General features: G+C 35.8%; 1 protein-coding gene across 4 annotated transcripts; it reads left to right on the top strand.

The window, feature by feature from the left end:
- The first annotated feature begins 3308 nt into the window (after positions 1-3308).
- plcd1b (phospholipase C, delta 1b) lies at positions 3309-22315 on the top strand. Of its 4 annotated transcripts, none has more exons than XM_042718110.1 (15): positions 3309-3565; positions 8560-8718; positions 11228-11456; positions 11547-11676; positions 14554-14782; positions 16334-16535; positions 16726-16870; positions 17027-17179; positions 19241-19387; positions 19489-19648; positions 20630-20746; positions 20912-21090; positions 21166-21298; positions 21377-21526; positions 21654-22315. In XM_042718110.1, the coding sequence occupies exons 1-15, from the start codon at positions 3535-3537 to the stop codon at positions 21743-21745; spliced, it is 2256 nt and encodes a 751-aa protein (XP_042574044.1). In that variant the 5' UTR covers positions 3309-3534; the 3' UTR covers positions 21746-22315. The 4 variants fall into 4 exon arrangements, with proteins under 4 accessions (XP_042574044.1, XP_042574043.1, XP_042574041.1 ...); XM_042718109.1 differs by having other exon boundaries at positions 19486-19648; XM_042718107.1 differs by lacking the exon at positions 3309-3565 and adding an exon at positions 7754-7958 and having other exon boundaries at positions 19486-19648.
- Positions 22316-22416: the final 101 nt, after the last annotated feature.

Raw genomic sequence — 22416 nt, 5'->3', positions numbered from 1 at the left:
AGGTTAACAAGTACAAATATTTCTTTTAAAAACAACAGCCGTTAGTTTATCTGAATGCAACACACCATGTAAGTTAAAATGTGAACAAGAAAATTTTTGTTGAATTATTACAACATTAACCTTAATAGTAAGGTGAGTAAGAGTAGCGCGGTAGAGGGTTTGCAGGTGGTAAATTATATAAAAGAGCATTCCATGCATGCCCATATATCCTACAAAGCCTTATATGTGTCTCTATTCCTCAGTATCAGTAACATGCGTTTAGAGTTTCTGGTTCCCTAAATTCACATATAAACTTTAATGAAAGAGTGACCTGCTGTGGCCAGTTGCATAAAATGCTTAGATTAGTCTTACTTCTTTAAGTTAGTCATCTAATTTTCTTAAAAATTGCTTATAACTTTTTTAGGTCAGTTTCAAAAAACATTGGTTTAATCTGAATCTGAAAAATAAGATTTATTGCCCCTTGGCTAACTACTAGTTGTTCAGACTACTTATTACTTATCTTAACATAGTGGCTTAATTTATGAAACTGGCCACTGATTCAACAATCAACACGTTGTGTATATAAATTTGTATGTTTAAATTTAGTTTCTTTTATTAAATAAGATTTAGATCAAAGTCATCTGACTATTGTAACCAATGCACAAACTGCTGCCCTCTGTCTGCATTCTTATCCTGGGCCCCTTCAACATAAAGATGGATTTGGGGAATATGGCCTCTTCTTGAGGCTGCAGATTGGCCTAATGTTAAAATGCACTCATCCCAGAGCTGACGCTGCTGAGAGGGTAAGCCAGCCATGAATGGGACTGCTGATTGGTACAACAGCACACAGATACACTCACTACTCCATGACTATTGTTATAATAAGGACAAGCTAAATCATACACAGAGGGTAAGAGATGACGAGACATTCACAATGACTTCCTAAAATCACTGAAGAGTTGCACATGAATTAACAAAGACATTCTTCTGTGAAGTATTTGTCCAGACATTCATTTTATCTTTGATATCTCAGATCTCAGTTCTGCCTGTGAAGGTATTTACTGTACTCTGTGTGACATGTATGGCATGTTAACAACAGGATATAATAATGATCAATCACCTGTGACACACAGGCGACAGGTCGTTTTTCAAAAGCTGCATGCTTTAAAAATGAGCTGGAAGAAAACTTGCATACTTACAGCATTTTTTTAAGAATGCATTCGAACGGATCACATGATCACTGGGAAGTAACTGCTAGGTCACAGTGACTTGTCTTCTGCCCTTCGTGGTAATGAGCAACACAAAATCGATTTCTACTTTTTCAGTCCTCCTTCTGAATCCAGTACAAACTATATAAACCATACAATTTATTGTAAGCTTTATACAATATTCAAGTATAAAAACTATGTGCACATATATTAAACCATAAGTCATTCACACAAACTGACACAACTTACACATATGATTTCCTTTCCTAAACCTGAATATTGTAAAATGAATTGCAATGTACTCTATTGACAGTCCTGATATTTTAAGGTTGTAATTTGTAATTGTCTAAATCACATCCTGAAACTTGTTTAACCCTCTGGGCTACACATACTTGTGCTTGGGAATTACTTCACTAGAACATGACATACAGTACAAAACGCTGTTCAGTTCTTAAGGAAAAACACAAAAAATGAGGGCTTGAAGACAGATTTCATTAACCTTAAAAAGTTCATTACGCTAATAGTACGTGCAACTGAACTTATAAGCAAACATGGTGATTTTATAAAGCAGATTTGATGTTTTGATACACTACATGTGTGTATTCCATGGGAATGCTGTAGCCTAAATCATAAAATGCCAAAGAAACTACCATAACCTGAGGGAAAAAATCTTTATCTACTTCTAAGCTTAAATCAATCACAAATTGGACATTGACATTTGTGAAATTAAAGGCCCATGAAATGCAGTTGTAGGCGCTTGTCTTTTTTTCTTCTGACTGGTTGGTCTCTTTTGGTTGAGTCTGGCTTATCAGACAGTGATCAGCTGATGAGTTGCCTTTCAAAAAGCTCAGAAAGGACTCAACAAACATAACTTATTATATTGCATTGCCTGTTTGCAGCTGACAAATGAGTCAAGAGCAAGGCTTTACAGTGGCGGTTTGTTTAGAAATCTGATATATTATACACACACACACACAAAAAAGAAACCTTGTGGAATGTTTGCTTTATACTCAGCTGTCACACAGCAGATCTGAGAGCTGAGTTTCTTGATCGCTATCAATCTGCAAAGGAATTCCTCAACAAAAGCAACATTTAAACCTCTCCAGCCACAGTATTTATACACAGAATACCTCAAACCACAGAGGACCACAATCATGTGAAATGATAACCCACACAATTAGGAAGAGGCCCAAGAATGCTTGAATATGTGTTGCAGTTTTTATAGGCCTGTTTGAGAAATTCAACTGTTTGAGTATTTTTTTTCTGATGAAAAACAGATTAATTGCATTCATAAATCTCATAAACAAATATCTTGATCCTATATATCTTCCAACATATAAGGTATTTAATATATTTTCTATATATATATATATATATATATATATATATATATATATACATATATATATACACTGTATATATATTATATATATATATATATATATATATATATATATATTTTTTTATTTTTATAAAGTGTGTTTGTTCTGCTGCCTTAAAAATCAACTTGAAATGTTAAGTTGTACTAAATGACAACTAAGTACAACTGAGTTAACTATACTTAGCTGTGATATATATATGTTGTACTAAGAGTATGCATTTACTGCGTGTGTGTGTGTGTGTGTGTATACTGTTTTGCATGTGCATCATCGCATTATCATTATTTATAAGATGCATAGCGTTAAAAAGTCCATACTTCAGCTATAGTATATTTGAATCTAATTAATGTAACCCCACTCAATGCAGTTTTTCTCTTTGTATCCCTTTAAACAACTGCCTACATATCGGATATGACTCAGAAAAATAAAAAGGGTTAAAAAATAATTATTCACATGACTAGCTCACTGCTTTCCAGCCTATGAATTATTAGTGCCGCCTGACAGATTCACTACACTAATAGTGCTCTCAGCTGACATGACTAGTGTCTTTAACTCTAATAACAGGTGCAGCACGTAGTGGACGTTAAAGAACTGCTTCTCCACAATAAAACAAACCAAACATTCAATCTCAGTTTGAATTTGCTTTACTACTGTTTGAGCATAATTTATCATGACCCCTATAGGCAACTGAAAGCACAGCATGCCGTTATAAGATGCTGAAGCGATCAGTGGGAGTGGCTCATCATCATGAGATACATTTACTGAGACGATATCCGCCACAGGCAGGTAATCTGTACCTGTGAAGAGAAGGCTGGAGGAATAGTGCAGCGCTCAGTTGCCTCTGCTTTGCGATAGCGAGACTTTGCGCAGTTTTATGTTGTTTCTTTTTGCGTGTGAACTCCTGGAGTCGAAAACACTGGACAGATTGTGTCCGAGGAGGATATAACAGTCAGCTGTATTTACGAGAAATGGATTCCAACGGCATTGCTGAGAAACAAGGTAAGTGTTGAATGAAAACTAAAACGGAACTGTGTTGCAATTTAAATGAACTAATCCGAAATGTCACAAAAGTCAGTCGAACAATCTTCTGTAAGTTCAGTTTGAGAGCAGTGAATGTTTAGACAGACCTGTTCACTAGACCTGCACGCGCTCTTGAGTTTCAGCCACGCGCAACTGAATGTTATCCGTTACCAAACATGATTCCTCAGGCACTAATTTATGAAATATTTCATTTGAAGGTAGATGTTTCAAAAAACGGAGAGTGGGAAACAAACTGAAGACGAACCAAGTTTTATTTATTGTGTTATAGCCCACATTAGAATATTGATTTTAACTTGTGCACTAATTTTGAAAATAGCCTACTTTTGCGAAACACACATTTTTTTGGTTTTGTTTTGTTTTCAGACAGCTATTTCTGTGGATGTCGTATGATAAACGCATGAATGGGTGGTGTATAGTGTAAATTGAGTTAGAGGACATAATATGGCTGCCACACCCTTAGAAACTTTGTATTGTCATGTGTTGGGTGTATTTGTCAATCTCTTACAGTGCTCCAATTTTGCAGCAATATAATAACCTACTAGACTTTCTGTTGAGGATGGGGCACAGGAGAGGCGTCAGTAGCCTGGAGCAGCATTCTGCTGACTGTCTCACATAACATCCCTTTCATTACTTTAGTTCCTCTGCCTGAAACTTCTGTCAAATTATGGGTTTACTTGTTTCTTTAAACCGAGGCTCAGCTCATCTTGTGGTGTTTTTTAACAGATCACAGTTTACAAAAAAGTGAAAAAATATTCTTAAAAAGAGAAACATTGTATTTTTTTTATTTATTTATTTTGTTTGTGGTTTTTTTTTTAAGGTGGTTGGTAGTGTTACAGTAAACGTGAGCTGTGTTTGGGTTCTTAAAAAGCCTAAGGCATCTAAATGACTGCATGCTTGTTGTGTACACACCTCCTGAATCTCCAGTATCTCTGTCATCCAGACGGATATGAAGGATCTAACTGTCCTCCCTGGCACTGAAATGGCAGCAGGAAGCAGCCTGTGGGTTTGTAGGGGCAGGTTTTTGTGTAAGAGCATATTTACTGGAGGGGCATTGGATCATCGGCGGGGGGGCACTGTCGTTTGATAAATATTTTTTTTGACGCATTGGCAACATCATAGTAGCATGGAAATCCAGACCTAAATCTGAAAGATCTATATAGAATGACAATGAAAGATTTAAGGCCCGTTCACACAAAGAACGATGACTATAAAGATAACGATATTAGCGTCCACACCAGCGAACGATATCTTCTGTTTATTCTAAGCGCACGCTCTCGTCTGGCGCTTTAAATTCTCGAGCGCGTTACAACAGGATGGATTCTGATTGGCTGTCAATTTTTTTATCGTTCATCAGCTGGAAAAAAATCGTTTTGAAAGTGATTCCAACGATATCGTTTTTCTTTGTCTTTATTGTTATAGTTGTGGTGTGGACGCTGCTGTTCTTTAATACTGAAAACGATTTTTTAGAACTATATCTTTATCGTTATCTTTATAGTTATCGTCCTTGGTGTGAACGGGCCTTTAGACTTGGGGTTTTATCTAAAAGAGGAACAGAAGACAGCGCTGAAATTTGCTGTTTTGCCGACCGGATACGGTTCCAATGATCTATATAGAATGACATTCTACCCTATAATGTTAGCTCCAATGATCTATCTATATAGAATGTCATTATAATTTTTTTTTTTTTTTTTTTTTTTTTTTTTTTTTTTTTTATACCTGTCTTGATTCCTAACACACAACAGATGACGATTGTTAGGTTAAACGTTCAGAATACGATTCAATATAAGGTTAGTATAGCCTAGTTCAGCACGTCAGCGAATGGACAGCGACTCATTCTCGCGTTCTATGAGTTCAGTAGCCTACATTTTTGGGAAAATGTACATTTTTGGGAAACGCGCGAGGAATTGCGGCTAACGTTTATAACCTTGCACGTAGAGAGCGCTTTTTAAGAGCTAATAGGCTAGGCTACATCGAGGGAAACCCGGCCCCAGAACAGATAGCCTAAACAACAGAACAGGGACAGAAAATAATAATATAAATATAATATAGGCTAAATAAAAAACATAAAATTTGGCCTACAATGAATAGCTATATATTTTTTATACTTAAATAATTTACAAATTACGACGACAAAAATAAAACACTGAATCAGTTTGAAGCTTTGAAAAAACCGGCAAAAAAAATGTCCCCATCAGACAAAGTGTTTTCGTATAGATGTTTCTGAAAACTTAAGGCTTTTTTTCTTAATAAAACGAGTTGGACATCATCACACAAATGTCTGCGTATGGACCAACAGAAGACTAAAATTCCCCTGCAGGAGAATAAGGATGTCACAACAATAATGAGCCACTCACACAGGGTATAAGGTTTAACTGATTTTGTAGTTTTTGATTTGCGTAGAGTGCAAATTCTGTAGAACTTGAGAAATAGATAAAAGAAAATAAAATACAGGAAATGGAAAAAATAAAATACAGAAAATACAAAGTGTGCTTCAACAAAATAAAATAATTTCTTTAAACACCGTTTTTTCTTAGGGTTTCAAGGACTTTAAATACTCTAAAGGACTCATTTTCTAAACAAAATAAATAAAGGACAAAAATAAATGTATTTTCTGCTATTACTTTATGCTAATACTTGGTTTTAACCTGGGTTACACACCTCCCAACAGTTTATGCACGCACCAAGCAGAAATGACATAAGCCCGTATATCTTTACAGACAGCCAAGTATAAAACACAAATGCAGTTAGAACCCACAAACATTCATCAACAATTCACCGGTTTTTTTTTTTTTTTTTTTTTTCTAATTAGCTGCTAACAACTGTCTATAATATAGACGGACAAACTGTTCTTCAACTTGAAATGGATTTTGCGCGCGCGCGCTGCAAATCAAATGTAACAAGTTTACTCGGCGACCAATAAGCATTCACCATGACGAAGCCTAGTAACGTGTCAAACGCCATGAGCAACCAAAATTATGCATTTTCACCATTCTTTTTATTTTATTTACTTTAAGTTACAGTTTGAACATTTAATATTAAAATAATAACTAAAAGGGATTTTTTTTTGGGCCACGCCATGGCCTGTAGGAGGGGCATCAATGACCGCTAGGGGGGGCACGGCCCTCGAATGCCCCACCACAGCGCCGGCACTGGTAGCCTGTGGGTTTCCTGTTGGGGGGGGATAGATTAACTATAGGGGGGGCACGGCCCTCGAAAGAACCACTGAAAGTGTTTGCTTTCTTTAACAGAAAGCTGTCATGTACATAGCCTACATACTTATCTGAATCCAAAACAAACAAAATACAATGTCAACAAGACATAGGGCAGAACTTTGTTTAAAGTAGCTGTTGTGCAATAAACACAAGTTTACTGTGAAAATTAGGTACAGAAATGTAGAATGAAATTAAAAATTTGTATAAACATCAGTGTAGCCTTTATCAGTTTTATTTTAGTGTTATTTATATACTATTGTAGTACATATTCATATTTGGAATCAGCTTTTGTTATTTTCATTTTTCATTTTAGTTTAGGTTTTAGTAATTTTATGTGCTTTCGTCACTTATTTATTAAATATTTCTATTTAACTTTAGTTTATTGCTCTTTTACTCATTTTGGTATTTCATTTTAAACTTTAGATGCCAAGGTGCCTTAATATGCCTTAGATGCCTTAATAAAAGGGATATGTTAGAAATATTACCAAGTGGGGACCTAACTTTAGTTTATTGCTCTTCAAATTGGGTAAAGTGTGGGGTGAAAATGTTTTCTGGTGTTGTATGGCCGTGTATGATTCTGAAACGATCATTATTACTACCATCATAATAGAACAGCATATCAAGGAATGAGATTTCAAGTGTGGCTGCTGGCACATACAGCCACTAGATGGCGCCATTGATTCTGCACAGAAAGACACTCAAAAAAAGCCCAACTGTTGTGTAGTATTCGCGCTTGCAGCTTTTGACTGTATAGTCTCTGTCTCAGGTATACTTTTAATAAGTATACGTATTAAATCTATCTTTAAACAAACATCCTTAAAGTGTTGTTCGAGTTCACCAAAGAATATAGCCACTCGATGAGCTCAGGTGTCACTACAGTGTTGTTCTAGGGTTGAACTTTGGATTAGTACACGCCCCGAATCTGAAATCCTCAGTATCCGTGACAAGTGAGTGGGCACAACACAGCAGGTCTTTGGGATATGTTCGTGGCTTCCTTATTCAAAAGCAGTTTTGATTTTTGTTGCGGAATATTCCCAATATGCAGTGTGTACGAAGACAGCCAGCGCGGACCAAATCTCAGGAGTCCTTATACCGCGCGCAGGTGAAAACAACAGCGAGAAACAACATGAAACGTCTCGGTAGGACAAAGAATAAAACGATAATCTTATGTGTAATCTGAGAACGCGAGCTTTCATACTTGCCTTTACAGTGGCATTCAGTTGGTTATATAAAGATGTGTACAGTTCATTGACAAGCACCTCGAAGGAAATCGAGGAAATTGTCTTACTTTATTAACTTGCCTGTCTAGAATGCAGTCTAAGTAGGGAGCTTCTGCTATTGTCGTAAATAGAGCAAGAACACATCACGCCTAATTGATTCATGGTTGTGTTTAAATTACTCATAAATACACACCACCCCTTTGTGAATAATTCATTTGTGCTATAGCAGTTTGACCTAAAAGCAGGTCCTGGTTGGTGTCAGGTGCCAGTAGTGTGTGTTCACGTCTTTTTATGCAGTCTTTTGTGCTTTACATAAAAGTTTATAAGCCACGTCTTCTTCCTCAGCAGCTGGACTCATGAATGCGTGTGTTCTTTCCTCAATTGGACCACAGAGCGACAATACAATCCTCTTTGTTTGTTCTGCATTCATAAAAAGGATGTTGAGGGAAATGACCCACAAATCTGTCTTTCAGAATGAGCTTTGAAAGAATGAGCAGTCTTGCTCTTGTCCTCCCCACAGGTTTGGAGGGTGACGGGGACATGCAGTTCCTGATGAATGGCGGAGATCTTTTGAAAGTCCGTTCGGGTTCATGGAAAAAGACACGCTACTACAAACTCCAGGAGGACTGTAAGACTTTGTGGCATGAATCCAAAAAGACCCTGAAGTCCAAACAGACATGTGAGTTCCAAAAAGGATGTGCACAGGGGTGTGTCGGTCAACCCTTTCTTTGCTTGTGCGCTCGTGTCCTGCACTGACATATATTGTGTTTTTTGTGTCACTATATAAATGTTGATGAATGTCTCAGAAGTTACTACAGCGCTTCCTTCCTCAAATCCACATTTTTAAGTATAAACAGGGTAAAATGAATGCATAAAGACTAAATGAGGTTGCATATAATATGTACAGGCAGTATAACGTTAATGTATGTGACAGTGAAATGATCTTGCTATATTTAATATTAAAGTTATTTTATCTATAATGAATACTATTATCAGGTTTGTGCCAACAAAATCAGTTTAAGGCTGACGTTTACTGGGTGTGGTTCAAACATACTGATAAAGACATTAACATTGCTTGTGATTTATTGAATTATTGATGTGTATTGCCATTCAAAAGTTTGGGGTCTGTAAGATGTACATACGCGTGTATATATATATATATAATATATATATATATATATACAGTATATATATAATATATATATATTATGGATACAGTAAAGACCTAGTTTGGGAAACATTACTATTTTTTATGTTTTTGAAAGAAGTCTCTTCTGCTCATCAAGCCTGCATTTATTTGATCAAAAATACAGAAAAAACAGTAATATTGTGAAATATTATTACAACTTAAAATAAAAGTTTTCTATTTGAATATACTTTAAAAAAGAATAATTTATTCCTGTGATGCAAAGCTGAATTTTCAGCATCATTACTCCAGCCTTCAGTGTCACATGTAACATCCAGTCTATCACATGATCATTTAGAAATCATTCTAATATTCTGATTTATTATGAGTGTTGGAAACAGTTCTGCTGTCTAATATATTTGATGAATAAAAGGTTAAAAAGAACTGCATTTTTATTCAAAAAAAAAAAAAATTCTAATAATTTATATTCTAATAATATATTTTCTTTACTGTCACTTTTTATCAATTTAACACATCCTTGCTGAATAAAAGTATTGATTTTATTTAAAAAAAAGAAAGAAAAAAAAATTACTGACCCCAAATTACTGACCAGTAGTGTATATTATTACAAAATATTTATATTTTAAAAACATAGCTTCTTTTTTTATTTTTATTTTTTTTACTTTTTAATTCATAAAGGATCATGTGATAATGATCCTAAAAATTCAGCTTTGCATCACAGAAATAAATGATAATTTAAAGTATAATAAATTTAAAAACAATTATTTTAAATTGTAATAATATATCACAATATTACATTTCATTTTTTTTTTCCTGTATTTTTGATCAAATAAATGCAGGCTCGATGAGCAGAAGAAACTTCTTTCAAAAAAATTAAAAATAGTAATGTTTCCAAACTTTTGGTCTGTATTCAGCAGGGATGCATTAAATTGATCAAAAGTGGTAGTACAAAATATTCCTGTCTCAGAAAAATGCTGTTCTTTTGGACTTCTATTCATCAAAGAGTCCTGAAATATCATAGTCTCAACAATATTTAGTAGCACAATTGTGAACATTGATAGTAATTATAAATGTTTCTAGAGCATCAAATCAGCATATTAAAATGATTTCTGAAGGATCACTTGACACTGAAAACTGGAGTAATGATGCTGAAAATTCACAGGAATATATATCAAAATAAAAAACATTAAGTTAAAATAAAAATCACAATATTGCTGTTTTTACTGTATTTTTGATTAAATAAATGCAGCATATTAGATTTAAAAAAATATATAATCTTTTAACTCCAAACTTGTAATGTATGATTATATCACTACATCTTTACATCATAATGATTTCATAGTGATCTCGTGCCCTTGTTAAATGCTTAGAATTGGCAAGAAGATTTGTGTATCATTTTTAGATGTAATTAATTAAAAGGGCTATTGATGAAACAAATGTTTCTCTAAATTAGCTATTTGTGTACTAGTTGTGTGTTTTACTACAGCACATTAAAGTTACATTGTCATTTTGTGACCAGTGCTGTAAAATACAAGCCTGGGGCTATGTTTAAAACGCATGTATATTTTCCCTCAAAGTATGCAAATGTCCAAAATCAAGCTTCCTATGCTTTTTTTCTTATGAAAGACCTCTTCTGCATAGAATTTCCATATGCATATTACCGTGATGATACAGCGTTTAACAGCAATCCCTAATAGAAACTAGGAAAAACTACTTTTAGGTAATATCTTTATTATAAATAGAATTTTTAATGGTTTTAAGCATAATCACTGTACGCATACTTAGATATTTTTACTGGAAAATAAGTTACTGAACATTTTTGACATTTAAAAAACTGACATCAGGTAATGACAAATTTTCGATGTAAATCATCCAAAATATAAGCTCACCATTTCATTCACAGTACAGATGTTACATTTGCACACTGCTAAACTGCAGTGTTATTTTTGATAATGTTGGGAAAGCCATGGATGATCTGGTTCTGGGTTCAGTGGGACCCACATTGTTATATATTATGTTTCTGTATCTGTCTCTCACCCAGTCTCTGTTGAGGACATTGACGAGGTACGAACAGGTCGGCAGACGGAGGGTTTGAGGAAATACACAGAGGAGTCAGTGGAGGGTCGAGCGTTCTCCATCCTGTTTAAGGGCCGACAGAAGGGCCTGGACCTGATCGCCAGCTCTGAGGAGGAAGCCAAGAAGTGGGTCGGCGGTTTGGAGAAGGTCATCTCAAACATAAATAACCTCTCTCCTCAGAAGAAAACAGAGCAGTATCCTTTTCAAACGCCTGTGACGTTGAGGTGCAATTCAAGCGTTACTTGTCAAATCTCTTTCTAATTGTCCTTACATCAAAACTCCAGCTGGATCTACAGCTGTTTGCGTAAAGCAGATAAAAACTTTGATAACAAGATCAGTCAGAAAGAGATGAAGAGCTTTCTACAAGACATCAACATTGAGGTGTCTGAAGACTATGCTGAAATGGTCTTTCAGGTAATATTTCTCTAATTATGCAGGATTCTAACCTAGTTTGCCCTTCTATAATAATGATCCCACAGATAGTTAATTAACAATAAGCAATACATTTTATACAGTATTTATTGAACATTGTTAGTGTTTAGTAAATAAAAATACAAATGTTCATTATTAGTTTGTGTTAGCTCAGGTCCATTAAGGGGATAGTTCACCCAAAATGAAAATTCTTACTCACCCTCATGTCGTTTCAAACCCGTAAGACGTTCGTTCATCTTCGAAACACAAATCAAGTTATTTTTTATGAAATCTGAGAGCTCTCTGACGCTACGTAGACAGAAAAGCAACTGCAATGTTCGCAGGTCCAGAAACGTAGTAAGGACATCGGTAAAATAGTCCATGTGACATCAGTGGTTTAACCATATGTTACGAAGCTACGAGAATACTATTGTGCGCAAAGAAAACAATAATAATTCAACAATTCTTTTCCCTGACTTACCGTCTTCTGCCATTTTGGAGAGTCACCTACCCCAGAACGTAATCAACATAATCAGCTTTGTTTACGTTCAGGATAAAGCACGCACATGCTGAACGTAAACAACGCTGATTATGTTGATCATACATGTTGAGCAATATTCTCGTAGCTTTGTACAATTATGGTTGAACCCCTAATGTCACATGGACTATTTTATAGATGTCCTTGCTACGTTTCTGGACCTGGGAGCATTTCAGTTGCGTTGCTGTCTATGTGAGCGTCAGAGAACTTTCAGATTTCATCAAAATATCATAAATTGTGTTCCGAAGATGAACGAACGTCTTGTGGGTTTGGAACGACATGAGGGTGAGTAATTAATGACAGATTTTACATTTTTGGGTGAACTAACCCTTTAAAGGGGTCATATGATGCTGCTAAAAAGATAATTATTTTGTGTAGTGCAATGTGTTTATGCTGTTTAAGGTTTAAAAAACACATTATTTTCCATATAATGTACATTATTGTGTCTCCTCTATGCCCCGCCTTTCTGAAATGCGTCAATTTTTACAAAGCTCATCGGTCTGAAAAGCGAGATGTGCTCTGATTGTCCAGCTATCCAGTGCATTGTGATTGGCCGAATATCTCAAGCATTTGACAGAAATGTTACGCCCCTTAACATACTATGCCATCTCCCAGGCCAGCTGCACGAGACTCAGTCCAGCTGCTCTGCTCGTGCACATCCCATCATCGGTTCTCTTTTAGCAGTTCAGTCAATGTACTGTTAGGAGTACCTGAATAACTCAGGATATTGGTTTATTTCGTGTCAGAGGGAGTGTCAGGGCACGTTGTTAAACCAGATAATTTAAGTAATTAGTGGATTAGTGCATACTGGAGACGCGAACCGTTTCAAACGATTCAGTTCGATTTGTTGAACTGGTTCGAACGGTTCACTACGAAGATCCTGTTAAAAAGAAAGATTCGTTCGTGATCCGGACATCACTAGATGAGACAAAACCAATAAAACCCATTACAAACATACTTACTGATTATAATGACTTATACTGTCTTTTTACGCGTTGCGTATCACGCTGCGTAAACATTAAACCATTTCTGCATTTGTGTTTTGAGAACAACAAGCATACTCCACTGCTCAAAACTCGCGCTTGAATTATCATTGGCAAATTATTTAAATATAAAAAAACGCACTTACAGGCTGTGAGTCAGAAGTGCCAGACTGTCCTTGCAAAGTTTGAACTGCCCAACTTTATAGAAACAGCTGTTGTGCCACAGACGCATTGCAGGCTGCTGATTCAGGAAACAGTCCTCATCCTCCATAAAATGCGCAGCACACATCTGAATATTCTGGTACAGTGTTGAAAAACAACTTAACCACTGATTTCTTCTTTTGGCCGTTTTGTGTTTAGTTGTGTCTTCTTTGAGCCATTTTTTTGGGGGGGGTGGGGGGTTGACTCTTAACTTTTATAAAGAATATCTCTTTGGATTTGAGACAGTCTTTGCAACTTCACAGATCTTCTTCATGCACCAAGAGCTTGTAACACTCCAAAGAGAAAGGAAAAATTGAAATCGCATCATATGACCTCTTTAAGAGATACTTTTAAATTTTAAAGGGGTCCTATTATGTTTTTCACTTTTTTAACTTTAGTTAGTCTGTAATGTTGCTGTTAAAACATAAAAAAAATCTGCAAAGTTACAAAGCTCAAAGTCCTCTCCAAAAGGAGATATTTTATTTAACAGAAATCACTTTAAAAACAAACTACAACTAACGACTCGTTTGGACTACAACGCATATTTTCCGGGATTTGTGATCACAAATATTGACGAATGGTACGAGACCTAGTTGAGCTGCACTAGAGAAGGCAACAAGTGTTATCACTATGTCGAAGACACGCTAGCTTTCCCAAGACAGATGAACTTAGAGTGGTTACAATCATCCGGCTTTAAATCACGCTCAAATTGATTTGATCCTGATGCAATATTTACACTGAAGCTCGCAGCAGGGGCATGACATTTCATGCCAATCACAACACACACTGGCCCAGCTAACCAATCACAGCACATTTCGTATTTCAGAAGGCAGGCCCTCATTTGATAGAGGAACTATTCGAGCTGTTCATGCCAGACTGGGGAGAAAGGGTGTTGTAATAATGTAAGATATGTGAAAAATAATGTGTTTTTCAAACAACCTAGTATGAGAGCCTGTTCTAGTACACCCCCAAAACAAAATAAAAAAGAGCATAATAGGACCCCTTTAATAATAGCTTAGTAAATGTTGAAATTAACATTAGCTTAGATTATTAAATGCTTTAGAAGTATAAGTTCATGTTAACAACTAATTGAACCTTATTGTAAAGTGTTGACAAGAAATAACCTGACTAGAAATGCCCCTGTTTCCTCTCTTTCAGAAATGTGACGAATCAAAGTGTGGATTCCTGGAGGGCAAGGAGATTGAGCATTTCTATGAAATCCTGACTCAAAGAGAGGAGATTGATGTCATCTATGGAGAGTATGCAAAGACAGATGGTCTCATGAGCGCTGCTGACCTGCTCAACTTCCTGTTGAATGAACAGAAAGAAGACGTGTCTCAGAATGATGCCCTTCAGCTTATTGAGAAATATGAACTTGATCAAAATGGTAATGCCTCCTGCTTGAGTTAATCTTATTTGTAAGTTGCTATGGATAAAAAACATCTGCTATACACTACCATTCAAAAGTTTGGGGTCAGCAATTTTTTGGTTTGTTTTTAAAGGGGTCATATGATGCGATTTCTATTTTTTCTTTTCTTTAGTGTGTTAAGTAGCCATTTGTGCATGTGTAAGATCTGCACAGTTACAAAGCTCAAAGTCTCCCACAAAAGGATTTATTCTATCTAAAAGAGAAGGCTGATCCAGACCGGGCTAAAACGCCTCATTCAAACACGCCCCCACATGTCTATGTCGCGATGTGGAAATATTTGCATAATGCCACCCTAACAGCAAACACATAGGAGCTTTATCACTGTGTCTGTTACGCGACTCTGTTCCCCTTTCGGGCTTGAACTGATGGTAAAACTAAGGACATTATTAACTGTCTTTAAATTTATGTTGAAAGCTGAAGCTCGTGATTATGGAAAGGGGTGTTATATTTCCGACGAGTGCTTGCAGTGTTTGGCCAGTCACAATGCACTGGGTCAGTTGGCCAATCAGAGCACACTGCGCTTGTCAGAAGGAGGGACTTTGTAGAAAATGATGTGTTTGAGAGAGGCGGGGCATAGAGGAACTACAGTAATGTACAGTATTTGAAAAATAATGTGTTTTTTGAACATTAAAGCATGTCAACATATTCTGTTATACCAAATACACAAATTAATGATCTTTAAAAATAGCATCATATTACCCCTTTAAGAAATTACTTATTCAGCAAGGATGCATTCAATTCATAAATTTCATATCAGAAATTAAAGACATTTAAAATGATACAAATATTGCTGACAAACGATTAATCGCGATTTAATCGCATCCAAAATTAAAGTTTTTGTTTACATAAATATACACAGCACACACACATATATTATGTATATGTAAATACAAACACATGCATGTATATATGTAAGAAAAATGTTTTATATATTCAATATATTTATATATAATATAAAATGTAAGAATATAAATGTATATGCATGTTAATATTTCCAAATGATATGCTGTGTGTGAGTGTATCTAGATATACATAATAAATATACACCGTACACACACATAATATGTAAATAAAAATGTTTATTTTGGATGCGATTAATCGCGATTAATCATTTGACAGCACTAGTTACAAAATATTTTTATTTCAATTAAATGCTGTTCTTTTGAACTTTATATTCATTAAAGAATCTTTAAAAATGTATTGTGATTTTAAATTATTTATTATGTTTGTAATTTATATTATTTGTATGTAATGTAAATGTTTTTGAGCAGCAAGTCAGCAGTCAGTATATTAGAATTATTTCTGAAGGATCATGTGACCCTGAAGACTGCAGTAATTACTCTCCCACCTCAGGAATAAATTACATTTTAAGATACAAAAAATCTTGCCAACCACAAGCTTTTGAGCGATAGTGTAAGTAAATGTATTTAGTTTCAGTCTCTGAGAAAAAATGCAAGTATAACTATAATGTCTTTGTAATTGCATGTCTGTGTTTTGCACTTTTTGTAGCCAAAGCCAAACAGCAAATGACAAAGGATGGCTTCCTAATGTACTTGAACCAGCCGGAGGGGCTGATCTTTAACCAGGCTCATAAAAGTGTTTACCAGGACATGAACCAGCCTCTCAACCATTACTTCATCTCCTCCTCTCACAACACATACCTGCTGGAAGACCAGCTCAAAGGACCCAGCAGCACTGAGGCGTACATAAAGTAATCATGTCAATCATTCAACTTTTGTTTGCAATTTAATGAAATAGTGTAAAGATGAAAAGCATTATTAGATACTATTAGATTATTAGATAATTAGATACAGGCTTCATAATGAAAGTATCTCAATTAATTTACCTTTCTTAAAGCATGGCTTATTTTTTGAGTACCAAGTTGTATTGTCCCTTTATAGAGCACTTCTGAAGGGCTGCCGTTGTGTGGAGTTGGACTGCTGGGATGGGTCTGATGGAGAGCCGGTCATTTACCACGGATACTCTCTCACCTCAAAGGTCCTCTTCAAAGATGTGATCAAAGCCATTCAGGAATATGCCTTTAAGGTAGAAATATTTAAATCAATGAAAGCAAACAGCTGTCATTTCACCAAGATAATATAGTGACGGATAATGTTTGTTTTGGGACTTGTAGAGCTTGTCCTTCTGGTGTGCTTTCCACGTGTGCCTGACTGTCAACAATGTGTTTTTTCCTTTTGCCAGACATCCAAGTATCCTGTGATCCTGTCTTTGGAGAACCACTGCAGTGTTGAGCAGCAGAAGGTCATGGCTCAGCACTTGATCTCCATCCTGGGTAGCGCTCTGGTCACCAAACCCCTCGGAGATCAGATGCCCACATGCCTCCCTTCTCCAGAGGTTAGTGATTGCAAGATGTTAATGTTTAGTAATCCGCTAAGCCATGTTATACAGGCATATTCAGTTGCAAGACTATGCAAGGCAATACCGTATGTTTATCTGGTTATTATAAAATACAAAATAAACCTGACAGTGTGCTCGGGAAGCAGAGTCGAGCTGAGAAGGTATGTTTTGTTATAATGACAGACTGATTGTATGCTATCCTTCTAATTACACACCCAATTGTAAATAAGAAATTAAATGGGCATGAATCATGAAGTTGAAATGATTTTTATCATTGAGAAGAACCAGATTGTTTATACCCGCTGTAGAATAGGCCATTCCAGGATGACACACAAGTTTTTAATACTAGGGTAAAATCCTCCATGTTCTCTCTGCCAAACCTCTTTATCTCTGAAGCATGTTTTATTATTTTGTGCTGGTTTTAACCATGAGAAAAGTTTTTATTTTATTTTTTTATTTTTTTTTTTCAGTTAACTCTTTTGAAGAGATTTTTAACAGAGTTAGTTTTAGAGTTTTTAGCAAAAATACATTTTAAAAACCTAATATAATTTGTTTACATTTTTCTTGCCATGAAAATAGCCACAGAAGCTGGCATGGGATTAAACACAAACCAACAAAATGATGTAAGAACATTGAGGCAATGGTGGAAAGGAAAGAGACACAGTGTTAGAGATTGGTCACCAGGAAAGGTTATCAAAATATTTAGTTGGGATGCAATGATATTAACATTCTGGTCGATGCAATAAGCCAAAATAAGTTTTTTTGTTGATGATGATGCCTGGAAAACTTTTTAAGGACTTATTTATGAACCCATAAAAACAAAAATTATTCTCATAGCTCCATAAAATTAAGGTTGAACCACTGATGTCACATGGACTGTTTTAACGATGTCCTTACTACCTTTCTGGGCCTTGAACATGGTAGGACCCTCGCTGTCTATGGAGGATCAGAAAGCTCTCGGATTTCATCAAAAATATCTTAATCTGTGTTCAGAAGATGAACAAAGGTGTTACGAGTTGCGAGTGACGTAAGGGTAATTATTGATAGAATTTTCATTTTTTGGTGAACTCTCCCTTTAAATACAGCCAACCAACGAACGATACCTGGAACTGAAGATCCAGTGTCTCTTCATACACACAGATTACTGATATGGTACCAATATGTCATATGTTCCTACTGTTCAGTGGTTGGAATTTAAAAATATTTGACCACAGAATGCCTTGTTTGACCAATTTAGAAGGGTTTTAGGCATGCTTTATTTTGATTTAAATGCGCACAGGAGTATATGCCATTTATACCAATTGAATTTTTACTTAAAATCTGTTGAAACAAATTTAAAAGATCAAAGTAGTTGATTTAATCCAGTAGCTGTGGCTTTAGATGTGAGACCCAAGAGAGTTTTCCAGCCTGTGTGAACAGAAGATGCTTTCAGGATGGAATTCTGTGGAATGTGTGGAATTTATACAGCTGCTGCTCTCTATTTGAAATCGTCACTGCATCTCAAACTCTATGCTTTTCACAAAATAACAAATGTCAACTCTTCAGAAACACTAGACTGACACCTTCAGCACAACAATTATGCTCGCATACTTCGAAATGAGGAAGTGGCAAATGCAGAGTTATGCGATCACTTTGATCCGTCGTGGTTTTGTGGCGACCTGCTTTGAAAGACTTTGCTTTGGGTTACTATGACGACTGGTGCTTTGCCTGCAGGGGAGCAGATGATTAGCATAGCTTACATAACGTTGTTTTCCATTCCCCTTAGTCAAGGTGTGGCCTGCCCTGGTCACTATCACAGTCAACAATACAAACGCTGCTGTTCTCCAGGGTATCAGTTACAGCAAACGCTTCCTAAAACTACTGTGTTAGAAACATATGCTCTTCAGTTTGTGCATTTGTAGAAATACCAATATTTGATAGTATTCTGCACTGTTAAGCTGAGATCTAAGAATTTTATTTTTTCATAAGTTGCTCTTAAAATGGTATTTGCCATTCCTTTTGGTGACACTAGTTATAAAAAACTGCTTTACACATATGGCTGTGTCGTGTATTATTTAGGAGCTCAAAGGCCGGTTCATAGTCAAAGGGAAAAGACTAGACAGACTTGAGGACATGTTTTCAGAGTCCAAAACATCAGACAAAGAAAGTGTAACAGAGGAAGAAGATGATGAAGGTGATGAAGAAGACCAGGAAAAGAAGTCTAATGTAAGCTGATTTCTGTGCTCTGTTTCTTATGTACATATGTGACCATTGTAAAAAAAAAAAAAAAAAAAAAATTATTTTGTAATTGCATATACCCAAAACAGAAAACAAAGTCGCTGAAGTTGGCGAAGGAGCTGTCTGATATCGTGATCTACTGCAATAGTGTCTATTTCCATGGATTTGAGGATTCCCGGGACAAGCAGTCCTTTTATGAGATGGCCTCCTTCAAAGAGGGAAAAGCTGTGAAACTGGCGGAGGAATCAGGTGTGATGTCACGACTTATGCCGCTCAGACACAACACAGACTATTAAACACATGAGTATGTGTCATGAGATGCAGACTTGGACTCTGTCCAGCTGCACAGATTTATCACGCTGCAAAATACACAGTCAGAAACGTGCTTAACGTCACAGATTTTGCATGAGGGAGACCTTTGACACAACTTTGAATATGGAAATAAGCAGGTGACTAACAAGTGAAAGAGCCATTCATATATTCATCACTTTACTGGACAGCAAAAAGAGAGACCGATTTTATTCATGAACGTAAAACTATCTATTAAAGTCTTAAAAAAAAAACGAATTTATCTCATTTCAAATCTATACAAATTTTATTTTTAGTAAAATATGGTAATTTACACCGAAGTTACAGCATCTAAAACAATGTACACTATAGTTCAGTGTTTGAAGTCACTAAGATTTTTTATTTTAAGATTAGTTTTTAAATTAATATTTTTATTCAGCAAAGATTCATTCGATTGGTCAAAACTGACAGGAAAGACCTTTATAATGTTACAAAAGACAGCTGTTCTTTTGAACTTTCTATTTATCTAAAAAAAAATCTTATCAAAAATAGTAAGCTGCATTTTTAACATGGTTGATGATGATAATAATAAGAAATGTTTCTTGAGCACCAAATTAGCATATTTAAATTTTTTGAAGGATCATGTGACACTGAAGACTGCAGTAATGGCTGCTAAAAAAATAAGCTTTGACATCTCAGGAATAAAATGTATAAAAACTGAAAATTTATATTTTAATTTGTAATAATATTTTGCAATATAACTTTTTTTTTTTTATTGAAAATGCAGCCTGTGTGCGAGCGCATCTGTGTATATATTATATTTATATATAAATAAATTTTTTTTAAACATTTTGACCTAAAATCATCTGCCTTTTAAAAACTTTTGTCTATTTGTCAACTATCCAAACCCATTCCTCAGCTAATTTTATTTTTCTGTCACAGCGAACGATTATATCCGTCACAATATAGACAAACTCAGCCGGATTTACCCAGCGGGACGGAGAACAGACTCCTCGAACTACAACCCTGTGCCTCTGTGGAACGCAGGCTGTCAGATAGGTAAAGAAGACATGAATTTTATACCCACCATACAACTGACACTAAGACATGTGTATTATCAAATCTAGTTAGAGTGGAAGTTGATGTTAATGTCACAGTGCTAAACTCACAGGCTTCTTCTCCGAACCTGATTACAACAATTCATTTGATCTCCCTTTTCTCCAGTGGCCCTTAATTTCCAGACGCCCTGCCCAGAGATGGATCTGAATCAGGGGCTCTTCCTCCAGAACGGACGCAGTGGTTACAACCTCAAGCCTTCTTACCTTCGAGACCGAGACACTAAATTTGACCCCATCACTCTTCCAGATGGACCGTGGTTAAAGCACAAGACTCTTCATGTGATGGTAATGGATCTGTAGTTGCATATCTTGGTTACAATGCTGCATGTTACATGTGCACTATTTCTGTTTGTCTAATAGGTGATCTCAGCCCAGCAGTTACCCAAAGTGACAGAAAGGAAGTCCTCCATTGTTGATCCTATTGTGAAAGTGCAGATCTACGGTGTGCCGGCCGATACCACTACGGTGGAAACGCAGTACATTGAGAATAACGGTATAATAACTCCCTAAATGTGCTGAGTCAGGACTCCTCAGGATCGAGATGTTGCTTAATCGCTCTGTTGTTTCTCAGGCTTCAACCCCATGTGGAATGAGAACTTCCAGTTTGATGTGCGTGTGCCAGATCTAGCCCTTGTGCGCTTTTTGATTGAGGACTACGACTCCTCTTCCAACAATGAATTTATTGGCCAGTACACACTTCCCTTCAACAGCCTAAAGAACGGTTAGTGTGTTTTAAATACATGCTCATCTCTTTGTTTTTGTGAATTGCCATTGCTATAAGTATGCATGATAAATATTGCTATAACCATATAAGCAGACAATCAATAGTTTGTTTTTTTGTGCCACAGGATATCACCATGTACCACTGCTCACTAAGAATGGAGACCGCATTTCCTCTGCTGGACTTTTTGTTCACATCATCGTTGTGGATGCTGAATAACACATGGCGCAAGTTTTTTTTTTTTTTTTTTTTTACTGTATCTGAGATGATCATAGCTGGAAATGTTGAAGGGTCAGCAAAACATGAGGCAGCTTGAGTGATGCTAATGGGTAAATGAGAAATTGTGGGAATAGAGCAACTTTTCTGAAGTTGTAATATGATGGTCTCACATATCAGTAACTTTTTTTTGTACTTTTTACAATTTGTAAAATACATTTTAGTATACCAAATAGATTTCTTAACATTGAGTGTCAACCTTTAGTATTAGTTAGTTTAAACTGAGTACTGTTTTTAGATATTCAGATTTTAGCAGAGGAATCATTTGAGGGTGGAATTACAAATAAACACAACCACTCCATCCTCTGGGTAGTATCTCTAGATACATGTTTTTAAGCCTGCATTAGACTTTGTATCTTTGTCTTAGGTAGTTACATACCACATCTGATTTATGTCATTATTAAATGAGGTACTTAAAATGCCATGATACTCATAAAATCTGTGATTTTGATAAAACACGTTGCCAACTGTATACATCCATGTAAAGGTGAAATAAATGTAAGTTATTTAAAACTGTAGGTTTTTTTTTTTATATATATTGGCTAAAACCAGGGAAAAGAGGCATGAAGAAAGTTTAAGGAGCTTGTGAGATGATGCCATATTTGGCAGTTTAG

This window comes from Cyprinus carpio, chromosome B2 (genome assembly GCF_018340385.1).
Source record: "Cyprinus carpio isolate SPL01 chromosome B2, ASM1834038v1, whole genome shotgun sequence".
Taxonomy (NCBI): Eukaryota; Metazoa; Chordata; class Actinopteri; order Cypriniformes; family Cyprinidae; genus Cyprinus; species Cyprinus carpio.
This window is presented reverse-complemented; position numbering and strand designations above follow the sequence as displayed.